We start from the raw sequence: 23,911 nt of genomic DNA, 5'->3' as shown, positions 1-23,911 counted from the left end.
TCCACTATTTGGAAACAAAAAGGAGGAAATCATTGCAAGACCAAACAATAGATAGGTAATCAATTCAAAACATTTTATTTACTTGCCAAACAGTACAGCTGGTATATTTGTACAAAGATTTCAGTTTGACAGTGGTTCAAACAGCTCATCCTACAGCCCTTTTTCCTGTGAAGTAAAGGGCTTGTTTAGTTTTCAAAGCTTTGTGGTCAGTCTTAGTAAAATATATCAACTTTTATACATAATTTATAGGATATCTATGTATAATGTACTTTACAAGTAATAATGCTTCAGTTAAAGCAATTTATTTGCAAGCTAAGTCAAGTTATCGTGTTGATAACAGCATGCTATGTATTACTGGCAAAAACCAGTACTACATATCCAAGACATGGATAATCTTTCTTAAGTTTCCTTCCATTTTGGTGGTACTGCAAGATATGAACAAAAAGGAAATGAAGTGCAAAAGTTTGAGAGCCAAATGCTGGACAGCAGCATAATTGGGCGTTGTGGGAGAATGAGTGAGGTCACATGAGGGGGTAACGGTCAGGTTCCTGTGTTTTCCTGTAATCCCCCTCTTTTGTCTTAATGAAAAGCTGTATGAAGGACAGTTTGACATTATAGCTCTTACATGATGACATAACTGACAACATTTAATCATGAGCGTTCATACATGAACATAAATAAAGAAAAGGAAGCCACTGGAGAATTTGGGCACCTGGCCAGAATGTCAACGCTCATGCTGGGAATATATATTCTCATTTCAGTAAGAATGAATACAGACAAATCCTGGCATCACCTCACTTTTCTTTCTATGACGTGGTAAGGCAAAGGAACATCACAATTAGCAGCATTTATTCTTAAATCCTTAATCAAAAAAAAAAAAAGATCAAATGAATCAGGATATATTTTAAATTTAACATCACCAGTAAATTATTTTAATTCATTTCGTACTTTCTTGGCCAAAACAAAAGGTCAACCTCCAAACACAAGGTAGCTATGCTACGGCGAGGTCCTCCGACACACTGCTCACAGGCTCAGTGAGAAAGTGTGATGGGATGCAGCTTCGACAGGGTTAAACGTAAATGGTAAACAAGTGAATAAGAAAGGGCAGGACCTCAAGTCAAAGTAAAGATTTTTTTTTTTTTCACAATTTGAACAGAAATTGGGAACAGAATGAAGACAAAATAAAGAATCACATTTTTATCTGTACAGCAATTAAATAAAACTAAACAAATAATCAGTAGTTTACACCCTAATTCTCAGTTTTCTGAGAGAACAGTATTTTCATTTGGTCATTAATTAACTTAAACATCATAACTCCAACCCGCTGCCTCACCCCAATAACAACCTCTAGCTTTAAACACTGTAGACTCAGCAAAAAATATATTACATCACATGAAACTTTCCAATGTCAATACAACTTCATGGACTGATATCATTCATATACCCCATCTATTCTGCAACATTTCAATAGAAAATGTTGAAACATTAGAATTATGAAGTTCCAGTCAAAAACCTATAATTCTAAGCTTGTTGTGCAAGTTCCAGTTATAACGTCACATTGCTGATTTTGTCAATCTGACTACCTTCTACAGCAAGAAAAAAAAAGAAACTATTCAAGTATCATGATTAAAGACTTTACAGCTGATCTCAGTTTACATTATTATTAGTCTCTCATTCATACTCACACAAACACACACACACACACACACACACACACACACACACACACACACACACACACACACACACACACACACACACACACACACAAGAGTCACAAGATGGAATAAGGTGTTCAATGCCCTCCTGTGATTTCAGGACATTCAATTGAGAATCGGGTAGTTGGGGTGCAGAGCAGAACAGCTGTACACAGAACATTATGACCAAGTGGTCAGAGACAGAGAGACGATCTGTTCCCCAGGGGAGTTCACTGAGGGGAAAGTAACTTCTCTCTGAGGATGCTAGAGGGAGATCTTTGGAGACGCCATCTTTGGGAAATGGCTTACGGTGCTCATCTGTCAGCAGGGGGACGCAGGAGGGTGAGAAAGTAAAACCTCTGGAAGGGTGTCTATGATGCTGTGAGTCCTTCCTTTGTCCAACAGCTCTGTGTTTCACCTCTCTCTGACCATGTCTCTCTTCCTGGTGCTCTGTGTATGGATCATTTCGTCCTAACAGGGCATCAGGCAACATCTAAAGATCAAGGGCATAAATTAAACAGAGAAGGATATCAGTTTCAGTGCTGAGCAGTAGTACAGTAGTAACCGAAATCTGTTAGAGCTAAAGCTAGTTAGTCCTGATTATTACCCTGAGATGATTTGACTACCAGCAAATGTTTATGATGTGTACATAATATTGAACACTGTCTAGTATTTTAAGTTACTCTGGCATCTGCCAAAAGTCATAAATGTAAATTAAGCCAACTGCCTGTTTCAGCTGACAATGAGGGTGCAGTGTGTTGAGAGGTAAGAAGAAGAAGAAAGGAAGGATAGAGAGCAAAAAGAGACATGAGGATGAAATTAAAGTAAAGCTTCACACTATGAGAAAACAGGCAATGTGTGATTAACTTAATATAAATGTTGTTTAGTCGTACGTTTGTGTAGCAGTACCGACTTTATTACATCAGATCTAGTCTGCAAGATGATCAAACCAAGAGCTAACTGTCAATAACGTGAGGAAAGAACAGGGTGTAAGAAGACAAATAAAAGAGGGGTTCAGGGGCAAAGCAGAAAGAAGATGTTTGTTGACCTGGTCCCTGCTGGGCTGATATATCTTCTACTCCGCTCAGAGGCTTTAGGAGACCGTTCTCCCTAAAGGCTACGACAGGAACTCTCTCCTCCTCTTCCTCCTCCTCCTGCTGCTGCTGCTGCTGCTGCTGCTGCTGCTCTTGTCCTTCAGGTGGAGACAACCTGGAATCTGAAGGCAGTACAATCACCTCTTCAAACTCCCCGTTTTCACTGAGAAATGAGGAGACACAGGTGGAACAGAGGATTGGAGGATGACGGTGTCGAAAAAATGAATAATAAAGAACATTAAACAAATGAGAATACAGTCAAAATCTAATGAAAAAGAATGCAATGAAGTCACAGAAACAGGATTATACCACTGTGTTTTGTATTATGTTCCCCTCTTTTTGTATGAACTAATATATTTGCTGTGCTTCTAGTCTACAGCTCTACCTCTGGTCAGGATGGCTCAGTGCTGCGGTGCTGGGGTTTGGGTTGGGGTCAGGTTGGCGACCGTTGCTATGGTGTGTCGGTGAAACAGTCACTGCAGATGGACCAGGAGAGGCAGGGGCCACTGATGATGAGAGGACAACCAACACAGCCATCAGAGACAGCGACAGTTCCAACAATTACAGATTATTTATATTTATATATTTATAAAGGTACAACAGCAGGATAACACAGAAGTCATAATTCTTTCATTTATGGTGAGTGAAGTTACCCGCATTGTCCCCGTTCCTATTAGGATTCACTTTCTAGAGATGGGACAGAAGAAAAAGAGAATGACAGATTATCCACACTTAGCCAGATATTGTATTTGTCAGATTTGTGCCACATTTCCTGTGATCTTTACCTTGTCTGCTGTGTCTGAACGTCTTGTCCTTTTCATGATCTCCTCCAAACGCTTGTAATCAGAAAAAAAAGAGCTTTTAGATGTACTGCAGATCAGAAATTACTATGAATTTTACTCATGTGCGTGAAGATGTGTCACCTTCTTTCTCTCCAGGCGTTCAGCCTCCTCTTTCTGGAAGTGTTTCTCTCTCTCCTGCCTCAGTCTCTCCGCCTCCTCTTTCTGACGAGACTCTTCCTCCTCTTTCTGATACGCACAGAATTTTATTTTTAAGATTTATGAAGACTTCTTGTGTGGCTCTTTAGTTCATAATGTGTGAGTTCATATGTACGCTTTATCTGACCTGTTTCTGGAGTCTCTCTGCCTCCTCTCTCTCTTTCTCCTCCTCCGCCTTTCTCTCCTCCTCTTCCTTCCTTCTCCTCTCCTCCGCCTGGCGCTGGGCCTCCTCCTCTCTCTTTGCTCGTTCCTCAGCCTTACGGCGAGCCATCTCCTCCTTGGCTAGTCTGTAGAGACGCGCACACATATTGCAGTGAAAACAAAGCAGATACACGCACCTTCAGTATTACCCAGCTGCTTGCACACTCTCTAGATTGCACACGTATTCACACACAGCACAGCATACCTCGCCCGCTCCTCTTGTTGCCTGCGCTCCTCTTCCTCCCTTTCCCTCTGCTCGCGGGCCAGGCGACGATTCTCAGCCAGGATGCGACTCGCCTCCTCTGGATCTGTGGTGCCGGCTGAAGGCTTGTGGGCTGAAGGACTGCTTACACCCTCTAAAAAGGTATGAAAATAGAACTTTATGTGTTTCTGAATGCAACGTGGCAATCCAGACTACATGATAATGAAGGTGTGAAAGGAGGTGGAGTATAGTAACTGACCGCTGGTTGCTGTTGGTGTTGCTGGTGTCTCCTCAGTACTGGTCTTGTTCTGGCCAAGCGGCTGAGGTCGAGGCTGTAGAGGACTTAGAACCTGTTCTTCCTCCTCCCCTTGGGATGCGGTGGGTGTAGAGGAGTGGGGGCTCTCGGGTGTGATCTTGAGAGGACGAAGGTTTCCGGGGTCCTCTGCTCCAGGAGACTTAAGCAGCTTGGGGGTCGGAGGGCGCCCTGCTGTCTTCTGTGGAGGCCTGTGTGCAGGGGAAAAGCAACATTTGGCCAAAATAACATTAAATGTGTTTCTGTTACTAGTTTTAGGCACTTTGAACATTTTCATGGAGTTTGGTTTAGTGATCATTTGGGATTATCAGTCTTCTTATCATACGACTCACTGAAAATTATGTTTCATTCAAGAGATTTTAAAAAGAATGGATGGGAAATAACAGTTCTCACAGTAATACCTGCTCAAAACCTCACAAAAAAGTTACACCCTCTTCTTATTTTCAATCATCCCTTACTCCAAACTGTCACATATCTGCTTATGCTTCTTTTTTTGCCAGTTATCACGGGCACGATTCTCCTACCTGCCAGGAGAGGGCGTTGTTACTTTGCTGGTCTTTTTGCCTAAAGAAGAGGAGGACTTGCTTGAGGGCAAAGTCAGAATGGGAGCCAATGGGAGTGACAGGTTGCTCCATGACTTCCTCACATAGTCACGGTTCTTTTGCTGTCGGTCCAGGAGAGGGAAACAGAGATTAAAAAAAATTATTATTCAGAATGGAAAGGAATTGTTTACACTTTATCAGGACTCAAGTGAACCAATGTTCTCTTTTAGCAGCAGCAACATGTCACCAAAATAGTTCTTCACAAAAACAAAGTAATCAGGTGGTACAAATGGTGCACAGAACCAGGCGCCCTACTGACAAACAGCAGAAGATGATTAGTAACAGGATTAGACTCAGACAGCCGTCCCCTGGCCCTGCATAACCTCTGGCACTAACCATACCAAGCTGTGACACCAACATAAAAAAAACTTAGTTCCCAAAGTTACCAAAATTTAAAATCAACCAATTAACAAGCAGTTTATCATATTTTTGTAGATGTGAATACACTTTAATATTCATAGATGACAACCTGAAGATCATAACAGCACACAGGTGGCATAACTGGTGTATCACTAGTATTCTGCATTGCGCCTGAATTAAACATGTGCTTTTTGTCCATGTATGATATAAACATGTGTCTGTGGGTCAGTGTGCGGGATATACAGTGCAAAAGATGCCCTCCATCTAAGACCTTAATGGTATAAGCTGTGACATACTGTCACAGAAGACAGATGGACAGAGGGTATAGTGTGTGTGTGTGTTTGTGTGTGTGTTTGTGTGTGTGTGTGTGTCTGTTATGAAGATCAGAGCTAGACAGATATTAGATAGATTGTGTCTGACTGATCGGGGACATCATCAACATGAAAAAAGAGGAGAAAGAGGAGCAAAAAAGTAGTGAATTATTTCTGTGCTTGAGCATAATAAAACACCCAAAAAGCCTGCACAACAAGTGAGTATATGTACAGCCAGTATAACTACAAAATACTATAGCAAATACCAGTAGATTCAAGGGAAATTTAGGGTTTTCTCCATCACATGAACAAATAAGCAACTTGTTAGTGTCACAGCTTAGATTTCAGACTGTATTGTAGTTGTCTTGTGTACAGTACTAGGAACAAAATCCTCTAGATGTACTGTACAGTCACACGCAGCTTGACATGACCTACCGGTTTTGTTCCAGTGGTCCTCCTGCGGGCAACGGTTGAGGAAGAGGAGGCCGTCTCCCTGCTGAGGCTCCTCTCCTGGCTGCGACAGTGAGGGAGCGGCTGGGCCTGCAGGGCCTTGAATGACATGGAGCCCATGGGGTGGCAGGAAACTGATCGAGGACACACAGGCATGGCTACGGTGATGCACGAGGTGGGAGTATGGAGTGTTTTGAGGAAGGTTATGGATCAGGGCAGTGTGAGGATTTGTGGGACAGCGGTAAGGGTTTGATAAACGAGAGCATGGAGTAAAAGAACGGGAAGGAATTTGAATGAATTAATAAATAGAAGATGTGGGTTTGGGAAGACCAGCATAGGAAGGAGAGGAATCAAAAGAAAAAGTTTGGAAACAGAGAAGAAGAGAAAGATGGCATTAATGCTAGTGATTGGAAGCTGCAACCATCATCCATCTTGGACAGTTAATGTTATGCTTTTAATAGAAGAATTTAGTAAAGCTGATTCATCAAGGTAGGGATTAAAAGGATGAAAAACTAACAACTTTGGTTTGACAAACCATTCCCTGCTGTAAAAAGTCCCAGTGTTGTAAGCATTTCTACTTTGTCAGACTCATTTGTCATCCAGTCAGAATAAACTACTCACTACAGACACATTAGACCTGTCACCACACAGAGGAAGTGTGCATGCAGCAAAATACACAAAAAACACATGCAAGACGTGCAACTACACACACACTGTGTTGAATGTAAAGATGCGCACAGGTTAGAAGAAAGCAAAGAAAGAAGACAGATTAAAACAAACTAGCAAAGGAAACAGGCAGAAATACACCAGATTTACAGGGCAACAACAAGATGCTGTAAATTGTCAGGAAAAGTGCTCAGAATGCATTTATTTGGGCTTGGGCTTGATTGGTTTGTCAAAACAAGTGATGTGAGAGGGCGTCAGAGCTTCAAAGGTTTGGAATCGGCAACTATTTAATAATAAAATAATCATTTTCAATAATTATTTAAGCAAAAATGCCTTATGTGACTTTATACAGGTTTGTTTTTTCAATTATGTGATAAACAATTGAGAAAAAAAATGTTATTTGCAGCCGTAGTTTTTAGTAAAACAGTATCTTTGAATATTTCAGCACCGCACATCACAACACACACAAACACATACATCATCTAAACCACTGTCACCATGGTAACAAAAGAGGCAGACAAGGCAAGGTATCAGTAGGGAAATACTTCCTGAATGGCGTACTTAGATGTGTGTGTGTGTGTGTGTGTGTGTGTGTGTGTGTGTGTGTGTGAGCTTTGAGTGCCTGATACAGGCTGGTGAGGGAAGTTTCAGACAGTGTAATGCTTTAAGTCTGGCCAAATCTGATTAACATCCGAAACCATTCTGGTCAAGAGACCAAAATATAAACAGCACAAACACTTCAAGCACCGTGAGCTGTGATTCACGGTTTTGTATGTCTGCATAAACTTCCTCCGTTCCACTCAGTCTGCTGACCCTAAGAAGCACGAGGGGTCTTCCATGTTACCTGTTTGCTCTCCAGACAGACTCATGGCACTGCGGCTACGGGCCAGGTAGGAGTGTGTTGGCTGCTGCAGACGGTTCACCACATTGCTCTCCCATGGCGTCAGAGGAAGACGGCGCAGGCCTGAAAACACACATGTAATATTTCATAACAAGTAAAACTATTAACCACCTGCTGATTAGCCTAAGCAAATCAGTTGAAGCAGATTATAAATGATGCATAATTACGGTCTCTGATACCATACCACCCTCGTACTACACGGTAGTGCAGGCGAGAGCTAAAGTAAACTCGTAACCATGCACAGGCTGCGATGTTACACCTACTCCTGCATGCACTGGGCTGTTAATTATCAGAGGAAGCAAACAAACCAAAAGCAAACACAAAGAGGAAAGCATTCGAATAAAAAGTGCACAACAAAGACGAGTATTGCATCAATATTTTACAGTTAGAACTTACAATTTCATTTAGCAGACGCATTTTAAGAAAATGGTCTGTACTGATGTGTACTCAATGTTTGTATCCAACTGAAGTAATTAAGAAATGAATGTCCTAAAAGCTTGTGTGTAAGCAAGTCAGAATATTTTGCCATGCAGTTCCTGGTACCTGCCCTGGAATATTGCCGTATTGCACATAATGAGTAGCTTATTAACCACAGATGCCACAATTAATTAATCTTCATGAAAACCTGATTTGCCACTTGAAAAAGACAAAAGGACAGTTAATGAGGACGACATGCAGCATTGCTCGCTCAGATAATGAAGCAGAGTGCAAGGTTGCAGGTTTCAGGGTGAGGGGGGAAAAGATACAACTGGGCTGGAAACTGTACAAAGGAATCTGAATCTCTAACCTATGACGCCTATTATTCAAGCGACGCATGGTTTCAGAGTTCATCATACACTAACATGCAGTGTCATGTTTGCATTTTATGTCTATAATTATGTGTGTCCACCTGTTAAAATGTGGGTGTTGATTTTTTTTTTTTAGCTGGGATAAAAACAGCATACAGTGTTCCCACAAAAACAAAAAGATTATCCTACAGAGGATTAGAGAAAGGGGTCACGCAAGAGGAGGGGGGGAATCTTGATCCCTCTGATGAAACACATACAAAGTACAAACCCATGCATATATACAGTACATTTTGTTAAATGAATATAGATATTGGATTTGATAATTATATTGTAAATGCCATTTGAAATCACATCATTCTGTATACTGGGACTTCTAAATCAAAGCTTAGTCAAGTCTTCCGGGTTCAAAGTGACATTTATTCATTTACAGGCAGAAAAAAAATGCATGTAGACGGAGAATAATTTTACAACTACACATATCCCTATGAACGGAGCATCCATGTTTTCTTCGTTTCACTCATGCAGGGTAATCACAATTTATATCATTTTGGAATTTCTCAACAGTTTCCAGCCCATGATCTTTTTGCTCTGCCACATAGTGTGTAACCAAACTGCAAAAACCTTCCCAGAAAACACCTGTGTTTTTGTGGTGGGTGGTCTTTCCCAGGTGTAGGCGGGGTTTGGACTGAGCTTTGTTAATGACAGGGGAGGAGGCTGTTCTCGTCTGTAAGCCTGTTAGCAACATATGAACATCAAAGAACACATGACTAATTCTTAAATTTACACTTTAAAAAAAAAATAAAAATCATACTTGAAGCTGCCCTGTGGAGTTTTCTTTTGAACAAACACATTTATGTTTTGTCCTTTTATTGCATTTCATTCCCCGTGAAACATCTGCAAGACCAATTTTAAAACATTTTAAATCCAAGCTGTCTTCTTCTTCGCTGCCTGTGTTACCACATTGCTGCACTTCTTTGTAAGTCACTACCATTAAATGTCAGCGTAACAGTGTGAAACTTCCTACAGGAAAGGATGTCACGTCATCTGCATGCTGAACACAATACAAGCGGGGACCCACTTGTAAAAACATTGCTCCATAGCACCATTAGTGGTCAAAAACTCCACAGGGCACCTTTAATTTGTAGAGCTATAATTTGAGTGTAATCCCATTTAGTAAATAAAAAGGACACAACAATGAAAGTTTAAGAAATTAGAAATTCAGCTTACAACCAACATAACGCCAAAGGCAGACCATCACAGGTGGATAACTGTAATGCACAATAATAGTGTTTGCGTGTAACGTTCATTTTAATTACCTCGGTCTGGTGAGTGTAGGAGTGTGGCAGAGGAGGAGGAGAGGCGCTTGGTAATTACGGGGTCTGTGTGTTTGGATAAATTCATCGTGGACACTGACCGCCTGTCAGCATCTACAAACAGGCAGCATAATAAAAGAAAATTAATGGTGTATTACTTCATAGAGGGCAGACAAAGAAAGAAAGGCTGAAGAAGAAGAAGAAGAAGAAAGAGTTGGAGTCAGGATTTTCTCTTTGAAGGGTTACTCTATTCTATTTTGTTAAGTCAGGTTAGATATGAAAAACTACCAGCATGGTGCTAAAAGGGAAAAATATTAGACAATGAATTAGTGCTAAATGGGTCTTATGTCACCTACCAATGAAGCTGAAAAAGGTTTGACTGATCCTGTGTCTTGGGATATAAGTTCAAGTCACAAACTGGATTGCTACATGCACATCAAAAAAAAAAACACTAATCATGCCATTCACGTTGGCCTACATTTACACTAATGGCAGTGTGCTAAAACATTTACAGTACAGTTGCTAAAGCCAGCGTTCTAACGCTAGCCGGCTAACTGATACAGTGCTATAATATTCACATTGGGAGGTCATTCCGTATCTGCGGTAGAGACTGAAAGCACTCTGCATGTGCTCCAGTCCAGCAAGGTCGAGTGGATAGAGGAAAGCCGACTCGACAAAACCTGGACCAGGAGGGGGAAAGGACAATGGCAGAGAAACAAAGAGCAGAGAGGAGGTAGAGGGAGAGCGAGGTTAAGAGAGAGAGAGGGAGAGAAAGTGAGTCAGAGAGAGGTTGAGTTTGAGAAGAAGAGGGAGAGAGAGAGAGAGAGAGAGAGGCAGAGCAGGGTGTGAGTCAGCAGTAACAACAGAGGGCAGCGGATCTGAATAGTTCAAATATAAGCATGGCAGAACAATACTGACACGCAGAGGCAGGCAGACATATTTACACAAGACAGACACTCTGACATCAGAGATATCAAAAGTGTTCAGTAAACCTGAAAGCACTGAGACAATCTGACAACAGGAAAAGTGGCTAAAACAGTAAAAGTGAGGAAAAAAAATGTCCAACCACTTCACATAAGGGCAAATATATGTGTGTCTCAACAAATTGTAATGACTGCGGGCAAGTGCTGTGAGTTTGTGGAGTTATTGTTGTGTGATGCATGAAAGTACCGGCTGGTGTGCTGGGAGTGTTTGTGTGCAGTGCCCCGCCCCAAGACCAGCGGTTGGGCTTCTGTCTGGCTCCCTGGCTCCTCTCCAAAGTGCGACGGATCACCGCTTCATGACGAGCCTTCGGTCACAAACACAACAATTACAATATCATCATCAGCATTAAAAAAAAAAAAACAACGCCCCCACATGCAAATACTGCTGCAACACTGGAAGACTTTCTTTGCTCTGAATGGATGCAGCGGTGTGTTATATTAAGTCTATAGATACGTAGTGTGTTTTGGGCACACCAGTTGTGTAAGTGCTTGGCAAATAAAAACAAAATTGTGATCATGAAACATACTTAAAACTAAAATGAAAGCAAAACCACTCTGAGTATCTGAAACTGGTCCTAAGAATGTGTAGGACAAAGCCATAACTTGTTGCGGTCCATTGGAGGATCAGTTTCCTGAAATATTCTTAGAATGCACAATAAAAACTGGTCTGGTGGCCCCAACGTCACCAGTTCAGTTCCGACCAGGGACCTTTGTTGAATGTCACGCTACTGTCTCTCTCTCTCTCTCTCTCTCTCTTCCTGCTTTTCATGTCTGTATCTCTACTGTCACAACTAAATAAAAGCAAAATGACAAAAAATGAAGTGAAAAACTCTGATTGGTCATATTCCCCATTTTTTTTAAAATGTTTTTTTAGCATTTAAATGTTTTTTTAGCATTTAGCATTTTCCCTACATGTGATAGCAGAGATACAGGACATTGCAATTATATATTGTATGCTTTAGACCACTTGGCAACATGAGCCCCCCCTTTTTAAGATTTTTTACTGTGTGCCATTAAGATACAGCATACTGTATAAGATACAGTATACTATAGTCATGTGCTGCCTTAGAACGGTGTTTTGGGTCTCAAACTCATCACTATCACCACATTCATTAAATCAATGAACTAATTAGAGCCTGAAATCCAATTCACTTTAAAACGATTTATTAACTACTGAACAAGGAACTTATAGATGATTGAACAGTTTCTTTAGACTAAAGAAACCCCCACTTCAAAACTTTCTCAAAAAGTTATTTTTTGTTTCCACAAGATGTTACAGTTTCAAGAGTTGACTTCATTTTGTGTTTTGGTGGCAGTTTTGAGAGTCATTGTTCTATTAAGGAGACCATGAGGCTTAAGGACAAGTACTGTGTGTTTTGAGGCTCGTTTGCTTGACTGACAGGGGCCTCAGCCTATCAAATTCAGCCTCATGCTCTTCTCACCTCAGCTCCAACCAGGCCTTTTAGCCATTAACCGGATTTGGATTTTATAGTCTCAAAAACTGCTAAGCTGCAAAACATCCCTTCAGAAACCTACAGGTGACATCACAGCAGAGACCATGTCAAGGTTTTTCTACAATTTAAGGTAAATACAAAGTTGGTGAGTACAAATGGGGAAATATGTGTGCAGATAGGAGTTGATAGTGGAGTTCCATTCTCCAACTAACTAAACATGTTCATCAGGAAAGATGATGAGAAGTGTGGCTGCAGGCGATTGTGTGCGTTTATGTGAAAATTAAAAAGCTTGGAATGCACAGGTGCGATATGATGTGTCGTTTGTTACCTTGTCATCTTCCAGCTTCTGCCGTCGTTTCTCCTCCACGGCAGCTCGTCTCTTGTCCTCCTTTATCCTCTGTTCCTCCAGCCTTCTCTTCCTCTCCTCCAGGTGCTTCTCATAGTGCTGCCTGGCTCGCTCCTGGCGCTCCTGCCACTGGACCTCCTTGACAGCTGAGGCATGGTTGCACACACACATAAACACACACACAGTTAATAAGGGCTTGATATATGTGTGTTGGTGTTTTTGCATGTGCTCACATGCTAAATCATACAAGTGTACATAATCATAAGCACAAACACACATGCTACATGGACACACACAGGCTTATAGCAGCAGTGTGATGGGTCAGCTGTAGATCATGTGACTAGGCTTTAGCTCTCAACACAAAGCAAATCCCTCAGCCCGAATCAGCAAGGGCTAGTGGTATGACCACTGTGCAATACTCTGAAAAATACAAACACACACTTCAGAAATAAAAAACATACAAACACTAACAGGCCACAGTTTCTAAAAGCCCATATGTTGTATGTCACTCACACACTCATCCAAAAACACATTCAAAACAACAGCCTCCCTAAACCCTGGACCATGGCCTAACCTATTATGTAACATGGGTGCCATGGCAACAGGGGTGCCTGGCTTTTGCCTAGACTTTATGTAACAACCAGAGGAACGGGTAGTTCACCACAGCTACCGACCAACTTCAGTCATGTTTCGGGATGGACAAAAAAAGAATGAGTGGGATGCATTTTAAGACCTCCACACATTAACACACACACACACACACACACATACATACAGTTAAAGAATACACACCATTCTGTTTCTCACGCTCCTCTCGGCGCTCACGGGCCAACCTCTGTCTCTCGTCAATCTTGTTGAAGAGCAGTGAATCTGCAGCACAAACACAACAGTTAAGTGGCATTAAAAACTCTGCAACTGTGTTAAAAGACTGATGGAGACAAAACTCTGGGATATTTTATTTTAAAGAAACCAGTATTGTGTCTCCCTATGACTGTTGCGGCATGAGATTCATTTATCTTTGTATTTCAGTGTGTCTTGCCTGTTTTGGTGGCAGCATTGTTACTGGGGCTGTTGCTGGTGGTTGTTCGAGTCGGAGTTGGGGTGGGTGTAGGGGTCAGGGTGGGAGTGTAAGTCTGTCCGGAGCCCGAGGAGCCAGGGCGGGCGGCTGAAGATGCTCCGCCATCCTCCGATTTATACTGGGAGTAAGACGCTGGGAAAAAGAAGGCAAACGAGTGTCAATGACAAAATACTTTGCAAGACAGAGACAGGAAATGGCGTAAAAGAGAGACAGAATAAAAAAGAGAGAGAGGCAGAGGGAATTGTACATTAGAAGATCCATCAATAACAAAGCTTCAATGACTTCTAAATCAAAAAAAAAAAAAAAAAAAAAATCAGCAAAATGATCCGCAGTGATAAAAGTTTTACAACCAAATAAAACTCAAATCGATTCAGCTGCATTTCCAGTTTCTATCCTCCGTGAGGAAGTTCAAGGAGAGCTACTGCAATGTGTCCATAACACACCACTGCAAAATATATTAAGATAAATGCAACTCACCACACAAACACGTCATGTTAGTCTGAAATGTATCATAAATTCACTTCCAGACCTGCCTCATTTTCCTACCATGTACCTACACACCCACAATACAATAGCCAGCCTCTTTACCAACACAGTGACACAAAGTAAATCAATACAATAGAGCTACACAATGAAAGTCAGTGGTGTATTGTAGTCACGCAACACAATGCACTACTAATATAAACTATATAATACCACTTCAAGTTAGGGCTTATGTCTAATTTCTAATATGAAGATAGGATTCCTTTTGATACTATTTAGCTCCATCTCTCCAATAGAGAACACTCAGATACATAACTCATATGTATAAATAACTACTATTTGAATGTGACAGAAGTTGTGTATTATCTATCAGGCCTTGTTGCCAGAGTGTTACTAGTGTCCTATCACCTTTAGCACTAAAATGCTTTGTGTTTAATTGTACTTTTATTGGAAGAATAGAGAGTTTAATAATGTATTCTACACTCTTGTTTAGGCTATTCCCCGCTTTTCTTTTATATACACAATATAAATATATATGAAAATACACATTTATGTATTGTAATTAGGTTATAAAGGGTTGTACTACTATGTATTTGTGACCTGTACCTGTGAGGTGCTGGGAGCAACTAACACTGAAGGTTCATTTGGTTGTGATCAAACACAAAGTAATGTAAGATGTAAATATAGAACGACTGTGCATGCGTCATATTTACTATATGAATTCAAGCATGAGTGAGAAAAACAGTATCTGATTGAGGGATGAAGAGGGGAATGACACACCGAATATGAACAAAACTACCCTCATCCTGACAGTGCTGCCTCTGATCTGCTTCTTGTAGCCTGACAGGAAGCAAAAATTGTATTGTGCAGGCTGTGTGTTCACCATATTCTCAATAGTCACCAGTGTGTTGCAGTGTTTCCAGCCTGCTGTGAGCTAAGCTATTGATTAATGGCACTATCAGGCTCAGGGTGACTCAGCACTTTCATGTCAGCCTCCTGGACACAGACACAGAGCTTAATATCGGGCTTTATGAAGAAACAGATGAGCCTCCATGTCCTCCATGTTTAAAAAAATGACAACATGCACTCAAGCTTTGGGTTGGAACACTGGCACGATTAGTAGAGGACACCAAGGACAAAGCTTTAATCACACCTCTTTACCAATACAGCAACACACTTAAGCTGAAAAAACATACCATATATGGAGGCAGGTGTGGAAAATAAACATTAATTGTGTATGAGAGTGTGGTGAGGAGTGAGAGAGAGGCAAGTCTCCAGAGACCAATCTGTCCCAGAAAGTTGAAGACCAAATTAAATCAGTCCTCCTGACACACTATATCGTATGAACTTTACCTGAAATAGCACAAGCCACTCCCTATTCTACATGTGTCTCTCTTGCACTCTTTACAACAAGGTTTCTTTATCTCTTCCTCTCAACGACATGTTAGCTCAGTTGGGTAATTAATGATGCCAACAGAGGAGCGGAGCAAAGTACATGTTTCATATTCACTTCCACGAGTGGACCCTTTTACACATTAATAAACAAGCTAAAGTGCACTTCGCATTCAAAACTTCAAATGCAACATCTTATTTTTGTATTATTTAGACTAGTCTGTGTGATATTTATGGCATTAAGTTGATTAATACGGCAACTGTGATCTGTGTCTGTGTTTTTCTGTGAAGCTCTTTGCTCATTTACTAAACCACAGAACAGTTTTTTGAATTTACTTGACCTTTGCACCTATGCAGCCGACAAAAGCACAACAAAGGCATGACGGTTTTCACTTTTGATGACATTTTTACACTTCAGGGTTTGTGAGGTGGCGTTTTGCTGAAAATGTCAATGCTGTCTCCACCCTCGCATTGAGATGTCTGAATTGAAGGAAATGCAGGACAAAGACATGAGGTCATAGCTGCAAAGGTATTGCATGTCAGAGTCTATGGGACATCTATAGAGGTGAGTGCACAAATATTAACAGGTCTACGCTGCCTCAGGTGAACCACCCTTGGAACCGGTTTCATAATGGCAATTGTTAAAGCAGGAAAAGTTGGGTCAGGTTACAATAATGTCTAGTCAATGTATTCCTTCACCTCCTCGGACAAAAGATTAGCTCATTGAGAGAAGAGGATAATGTGCTGCAGCCAAATATTGATCTGGAAATTTGTGAATGGCTTTAGGCTAAAGCACTACAACAATGTAAATGAGATTAGACGAAGATCTATAAATTGTATTGAAGCACTTTCCACAAGAGGTCATATGATTATAAGTTTGCACCAAAAAGACAAAATAAGGAGCTCTTTCCGTCTGTACAGCTAAACATCTAGTGAGTGATGTAGTGGACACTCTGTCATGCTGAGTGGGACTACACGGTGAGCCAGTAGTGACAGGCTAAGGGCAAAAGCACTTTTCTCAATTTGACAGCTCAACTGGGGCACTTTACTAAAGGAACTGGGAATGCTCTGAACCACACAAACAAGAAACAATTCCCTTCCTCAAAAAAGTCTGGCACAGAAACACAAAGACGCAGAAGAGGAAGGGAGACAAATAGAGACTGTCAAGAGGAAGAAACAACTTGTTCCATTCACAGCAATTTATGACACATAACACTATTATGCTCAGAACAGCTAGTTACACGTAGCATGCATTGAAAATTAGTGATTAATCAATATATATTCACTTCCACAGAAACTCGCCATGACTGATTCTTGTGATATTATGACGCATGAAGAAAGATGAAGTGTAAATATGAAGATAAAAAATTAAATGAGGTACATGAATTTGGAGCATAAATACAGTACAGTACATGTGCAAATAGTGCGGCCCATATTCACATTAACAATACTTCAGCAACACTGAGCTCACATGTAGAGATAATGCATTATAAATGTTGTCATTTGAACAAGAGCCAGATGTCCCTGAATTAGATTATTTGCGCACACAATACAAATTATATCTCATGTTATATTATAATTCATGGATGTTGAAAGATGCCATGTCAACAATGTGTGTGTGTGTGTGTGTGTGATACAACACTGCCAATTAGACTAAATTAAGCAAACCATGATGATGACGGATAGCCTGCTGCATGACCCTGAAACATGAGGAGCTCACTGTGACTGACTATCCTAAAGAAAGTCAGTGGGTATTCCCGGGCTCCATCTTGGCCTCACATAGCCAAGTTTCCCAGACAGGGTTTACCAAATGAATAGAAAGCAATGAACTAATGAACTGGGGTCATTGTGCATATAGAGGAGGTGAACTGAGGTCAAAGGGCACCCTGTGGCTCGAGTTGCAGATGACAGTGTGTGCAGATCAGGGCAGCAAAGGGTTTTACATTAGCTAAAATAGCATTACTTTCCAAATGGAATTAAATAAAGCCTTATAAAAGAGAGGAGATTGTGAAAAGTCTACAGAGATGAATGATTTGGATATAGACTGACCTAGAAGTTGCAATTATTGAAACTCTTTTAGTGCCCAACCATCTTTACCATTCCCAAAGCCCCAAATCCTGCATTCAAAAGGGGAATCAATTAGTGTCTACACAAACATTGTAGTTATGTAGTGGGGAGCAATAACCTTTGGATCCATGTGTTCAAACTTCACATCTACACTTTTCATTTTCATGTCAAGCTTCAACTCTTATACTTGGAAAAAGGGTTGCTAACCGAACTTTTCCACATTTTCACTCCCTCCCTCTCCTTCAGGAATACAAACTCCATATTCCAAATGAAATAATTTCTTTGTATAGACAAAATGGCAGGTTTAAGACCTAGAGACACAGGATCTTCATTGTCCAACTGAACTTTGCAAAGATTTCACGCATGGCCTGGTGGCCTTTTGGTTGGGGTGCCGACCATGAACCGTGACGTCCCCAGTTCAAGTCCAGCCGAGGATCTTTGTTGCGTGTTGTTCGCCATCTCTCTCTCCCTTCATTTCCTGTCATCCCTCTGTTGATTCGCTAATAAAGGCATAAAACGACGCTCCCAAAAAACATAATTGTTCACTGCCTCCCTATACGCCATTGCCTGCAATGAATCAACACAGTGATGTGGTGGACTTAATTTCTGGTGCAGTTGTTTCCTCCCACTTCACCTCACAGCCTCGTCCATCTGTTGCAGAGGTCATTAAACAAACAAACCTCAAATGACTTCGTATATTTGGCTCAGCGCACTAGACGGCAGTTTAACCGCCTTTGCAAACCAATAGTCAGTTTTATTTTGAGTTTAGTGCTATATTATGATTTGCCACACATACAGTGCAATACTATTTATATCTTATTTATAACAATTATCCAAAAAATGTGGGAAACTACACCATATTAAAAGTCAGATTCACAAGCACACAGGGTGCAACAGTACTTAAGTATCACAAATGTTCCATTTCTGAGTAAGAAACTAGACATAGGCAGATTTTATAGTGTAGTCCTCAAGTATTAGGACAGTTGTCTGTGTTTTTCATATTTTGGCTCTACTCCAGCAAACCGGATTTCAAATGAAACAATGGCTGTGAGGTTTAAGTGTTGACTTTCAGCTGTCAGGTTTGGGAAGTGCAACAATCATGTTGTGTGAACTGTAAATAAACTTGAATTTAAGGTAAAAGCCTGCAATTTAATGTCATATTCATGCTTTCATTTTAAATCCAATGTGCTGGAGTACAAAGCCATAATAGCTATAAATACTTACAGACTACATTATCCTTGTGTTCATTCATCACTCTGCAACCTGTGTCGATTTATCAGTGAAACATGCAGAAGTTGCGTTGACAAAGTCTTTACCTGGATTTGGGTTCATGATTCCAGGGGTGTGATCCCAGGATGGGACCTGCTGAACCCCTGGCTCGTGTTCCACTCTGACTAGTCAGATTGGAGTGCCAGAATCAACGTTCCTACTTCCTGAACACATCCTACATAGCGAAAGATAAGCTCAAATCCAAAGTCCATGGTGCGGTGAGGGGGACGAAGGAAAAAGCAAAAAAAGAGATGTAAAACAAGTAACTGAAAAAGAACTCGCACAAAACTCAACCAACTATTCCCAGAGTAAAGGGAGAGAGCAGGAAGAGAGAGAGAGGTCAGCTTTGGTCGATATCACTGTTGTTGAGAGCCGACTGTGTGTGAGACAGGTTGTGGCGGCTCTCCAACCCCCATCCTTTTGTCCGTGTGTCCGTGTGTGTGTGTGTGTGTGTATATTTGCGTGTAAAAGAGACAGAGAGTGAGACATAGGGAGAGTGTGACTGTTTAATCTGCCCCTCCCTCCCCAAGTGCTGGTGTGTCTAAGTGTGTGTGTGCATGTGCGCGTGCACGCTCCCCACCCCCAATCTATCTGCATTCATTGGCGGTCAGATTAAACGGTCAGAGTTAGCGATTAATGCTGTGCTGTCCGGGCCAGTGGGTAGCAAGCAAGCACGCTGTGTGGCTCCTGCCTCCCCTGTAGCCTGAGAGGATTAGCTGCTGCTAATGCTAAGCTAAACTCTAAGCTCCAGCCAACAGAGAGGTAAGGGGGCAGGGGTGGGAGTCTTCCTTTCCAGCCCCAAGACAGCCATTCAGGCCTGGATAACAGGTGCCAGAGGAGTGGGTGCTACTTTACAGAGCACTTCACATCATTTATTGCACACTACAGGTAGAGGCTGCAGCTCAGACGATTGGAGGAATATCTACAGTCATTCTATCACCAATTATGGTTTTTGACAATATTTGGACATAACAGCCACAAATAACAGAAATTGCATCCAGTTTTGCAGGATCTCAATCTCTCCTAGTAGATGTTTCTAAGAAGTCTGAATGTTTCATAAAAAACACTGATTAGAAACTTTTGGTCATTGGTATTTGTTCAGAGCTTACATTTAAAATGTTATGAGGCATCAACTGAGTCGATCTATTATGTCGATCAAAACTCCATCCAACTGCTGAAAATGAAACCATTCTTTTACACCTCTACCATGCATAATAGCCACACTGGTGTACATCTTAGCATCTTTGAAACAAGGGTAGCATCAAAGCATGATTGTAAGTTTAAGATAAAGACAAGTGTTGAACAACCCGGCAGTCACCTGATACCTTGAGATAATGCTTGCTGCAGGAGCTCACAATCATCTCTTCGTGTCATCCTTTTTCTGTCTACTCTCCTCTATTATTAATGATTTAAGTGAGCCGCACATGAGGGCTTCCTCCCATGAGGACACTGGAAAACCTGAAAGAGAATCATGTCTGACACTACAAGGAAATGCAATTATTTAGAAATCAGACCAACTTCTTGTCTTGTTCTTTCTATATTATATAGCGGGTTCAGACATACATGATTTAGTTGTATGGAGTCAGGTTAGCTTTGTGAGACTTAAACTGAGTGAATATGGGTGAAAATCATAAAAACCTAGTTTTTACATTATAATATTTTATCAATCTCAACTAAGTCAAAGATGAAAACGTCCTCAATCAATCCGTTATACAAGTAAAATCTTATATCACTAGAATCAAGTGAAAAGGGTGAAACAAGGATGAAAGGACATTAAAACTTATCCAAGCTGACTTAACGTTACTGTTTTATTACTCTGTTTACAGAACGGCAGATTCAGGAAGAACATAAAAAGCCAAACCAGGCCTTTGACTTTCAAATTCACAAGCAATACTACACTACCCATAAAACATTACCCAAACCTTTTTCTACTTTTTGTAGTTCTCTACCAAGACTTCCGTATCTAATCTGAAGTCAGACAAACGGGTTGCTGAAACCAACTGCCCCTCACAAAGGACGCACTATCTTTTATCAACGTAAAATTAAAAGGTATGAAATGAATGACTTAATAACTAAACTAAATAATAACTAAACAAACACTAACTTAAATATTTCACGCAGTTTAGTTCCGCAAGAGACGAACAGCTGAAGTGAAAGTTAATCATTTGTTGCACATTTATATCTGCTGTTACTGCAGACACATGCTGTCCTGTTTACTGATGCATTACAACCACATGCACGTGTGAAGTGGACTGCACCTTCACTCTCATCTGCTGCCCTTGTGTCGTTGACCCGATCTTGCCTTGTCAGCTGGTTTCTGCACACATACACACAAACTCTGCCTTTCTCATCAGACCTGTCAGCCACCTGTCTCCGGCTGGCTGAGCTTGATGGGTTAAGGGGACTTTTCATCCGCAAGAGCAAGAGTACAAACATACTGTGCAATAAAAACAAGCAAAGAAATATACACACAATCACATGCACACCCTGATAGCACAGCAGGCTCTGCTAGACCTCACTAACAGAGCAGAGAAAATTGAACAAAAGACTTCTTCACTATCACATTTCCAGTCATTTGTATCATCGTACTAACAAATAAACACACACTTTTGTCTTGAATGCTTCACCACTTTAGGTTTTTTTTCTACTGCTGTGAGTCTCTAGACTCATCTCTCTGCCCCAGTAGCCTCTTTGTCCCAGATGTTAATGCCCTCACTCGATTTCCTTTCCTATCTCTCTTCCTCTTACTCTCTCTCACACTCACACACACACACACACACACACACACACACACACACACACACACACGCACAGTACTCAATAGTTTAAATGTAGCTTAACGGTACCAGAGCATGCAAATTCATAATGCCATTCGCCCCACACTTTACATTCCTCCTTTTTCCTCTATCCTTTTCCTCCATACCTCTTTTCTTCCTCCTGCAAGCATCTCTCCGTCTCTGTCCCTCCTCTTCCTCAGTGATGGTGAAGAGTGCGGGGATGGCTGAACGGCTGCCTCCCTTCCTCAGCCTCCTTTTGCCCCGCGAGCACTCGCCCCCACCTCCTCCTTGTCCTCGTCCCTTACTGTCTGGCATCTCCTGCCCTGTTGCTAACCCTCGAGCCCCTGGCTAACTAACCCAACCCTGCCCATCCCACCCTACAGTGGTGGGTGGGGAGGGCAGGTCAGTGGCGGATACCAGAGGATGGATGGACAGGGTCACCCCTAAAAGCTCCCTTCTCAGTGAAGATGTCGATAGCTAAAAGCTAATGCTAACAGCAATTTCTTCTGGCTGCACATTGCTGCTCTGTGTCTGAAACAGCAGAAAGAGAGAGAGGAAGGAGAGGAGGAGGACAGGGCAAGAAGAGCAGGACAGACACAGGAAATCAAACGTGGAAGATGACAGAAAAGGACAAGGAAGATGAGTTAACAGGTAGAGAAGATGAGTAGAGAATAAAGTAGAGAGATGGTGAAGGAGTCTGTGAAAAGAGACACAAACAGAGCTGCTCACTGTGCTATGTCCATACTGGCTGTGATGGCAGTGCCAGGCATAGAGAGAGAAAGAGTGTGAGACAGTCTTGCTGCGGATGAGCTCTTGTAGTCTGGCTTAGAAAAGAAGACTTAATCCACAAGACTGGCTTGGTTGAGAGCTAGATGGATTGCACATCTCTTGATTCCCTCACTCCTCAAGGGATGCTGCGGCTGCAGTCACTACTGTTACTGCAACCTCCCCTTTCCCTTCCTCCACTTTCTCTTGCTAGGTCTGTCCTGTACAGTAAATGCAAACTTGTCAGAAGAATCACATCACACAGGCGCTGACTGCACAGTGCACACACTTGGGCCCCAAAATAGAAGGGTAACAGAGGGCAGCAGGGTTGTTAAAATATTCAGTATGAATCCAGCGGTGGAAGGTGAGCTGGTACCGGTAAAGAGTTTCCCTGACAACAGCAGCACATGGACCAATGAGGCAGGAGGGTGGAGAGCAGATGACAGGCGCGCTTTAATGTAATGTGTACACACACACACACACACAGCTAACCATGCACGCCTATGCACCATAGACTGTAGATAAAGATGGACGACATGAAAGCTCATCAAAAGTGAAGCCAAAATATCTTGATCACCCACTGGTGGCTGGTTGCAGTATAGGTCATAAGTCCCGCCCCCTCCATGTTAGCGGATGGGACACGAGCCAAACTAAAAAATCAAAGTACAGGTCAATAATTTTTAGTTCTTATCATGGTGATGTATGTTCAAGTGCTCATTTTTCTGATAAGTTTGTTTTTAATTAGCTATTTGATGATATAAAAAGGGGGTGTGACATCAGCTGCCCTCAAATCTCCGTCAGATGTGGCAAACAAGCCGAGTGACCCAGTAGTTTCTGAAGGAAGACGCTAATGTGCGTTTTCATTTGTGATTCACTACCAGCTGTAGCTGCTAGTTACTGACTGGTTTTGGCTGGTTTACGCCCATCCTGGATTCACTCAGCTCTCGGTGGCGGGATGGCTGTCAGTCAGTTTGTGAAGCCGTCATCCCGCACTCCTGACTCTACTGGGCAGACTCTGGTTGCAAATGACATCACACAAGCAAGATGGCAGCTCCCGAAAACGCAGTATTTTGGCTTCACTTTTGCATAGCAGTAGAAAGTGAAAAGGCATTGTCCATCTATTACAGTCTATGCCATGCACACACCTAACCAAACAACGCAGTATTGGAGCTGCCTCACTGGAAAGGGTGTGTTCATACAGCACATGGTATATGGCCTCACCCCGTTTTCTACCTAAACAGCCCTCAGCTGTCTGACATAACATGGCTGTACAGTCGTTATGAAAATATTTTCATTAATGTCTGGCTGGCTCTTTACAGGAACAGACTGAGACCAACAGTAACAAGTATGCAGCACAGTCAATATTTATATGTGAGCAGTACGTTTCACTGCAGTAACTGA

At 41.7% G+C, this 23,911-nt stretch overlaps 1 protein-coding gene across 1 annotated transcript; it reads right to left on the bottom strand.

The window, feature by feature from the left end:
- Positions 1–59: 59 nt before the first annotated feature.
- On the bottom strand, positions 60–22,731 carry map7b (microtubule-associated protein 7b). The gene is made up of 20 exons (XM_042390770.1): positions 21,892–22,731; positions 13,719–13,889; positions 13,472–13,549; positions 12,662–12,825; positions 11,067–11,184; positions 10,475–10,576; positions 9,900–10,010; positions 9,220–9,315; positions 7,739–7,858; positions 6,214–6,386; positions 5,030–5,169; positions 4,452–4,696; positions 4,196–4,346; positions 3,917–4,076; positions 3,715–3,819; positions 3,577–3,627; positions 3,445–3,478; positions 3,177–3,297; positions 2,746–2,954; positions 60–2,190 (listed from the first exon to the last, which is right to left on the bottom strand). The coding sequence occupies exons 1-20, from the start codon at positions 22,058–22,060 to the stop codon at positions 2,180–2,182; spliced, it is 2,529 nt and encodes an 842-aa protein (XP_042246704.1). The 5' UTR covers positions 22,061–22,731; the 3' UTR covers positions 60–2,179.
- Between the last annotated feature and the right edge of the window lie 1,180 nt (positions 22,732–23,911).

Source organism: Thunnus maccoyii, chromosome 17, assembly GCF_910596095.1.
Source record: "Thunnus maccoyii chromosome 17, fThuMac1.1, whole genome shotgun sequence".
NCBI lineage: Eukaryota > Metazoa > Chordata > Actinopteri > Scombriformes > Scombridae > Thunnus > Thunnus maccoyii.
Note: the sequence above shows the minus strand (reverse complement) of the source record. Positions and strands in the feature narration are given on the sequence as shown.

Coding starts and splice junctions, on each gene's coding strand:
- map7b (XM_042390770.1), bottom strand. CDS start 22,060: ATGCCAGACAGTAAGGGACGAGGACAAGGAGGAGGTGGGGGCGAGTGC. Junction 4,347..4,451: donor AACACCAACAGCAACCAGCG/GTCAGTTACTAT, acceptor ATACCTTTTTAG/AGGGTGTAAGCAGTCCTTCA. Junction 3,628..3,714: donor AACGCCTGGAGAGAAAGAAG/GTGACACATCTT, acceptor TCTGATTACAAG/CGTTTGGAGGAGATCATGAA.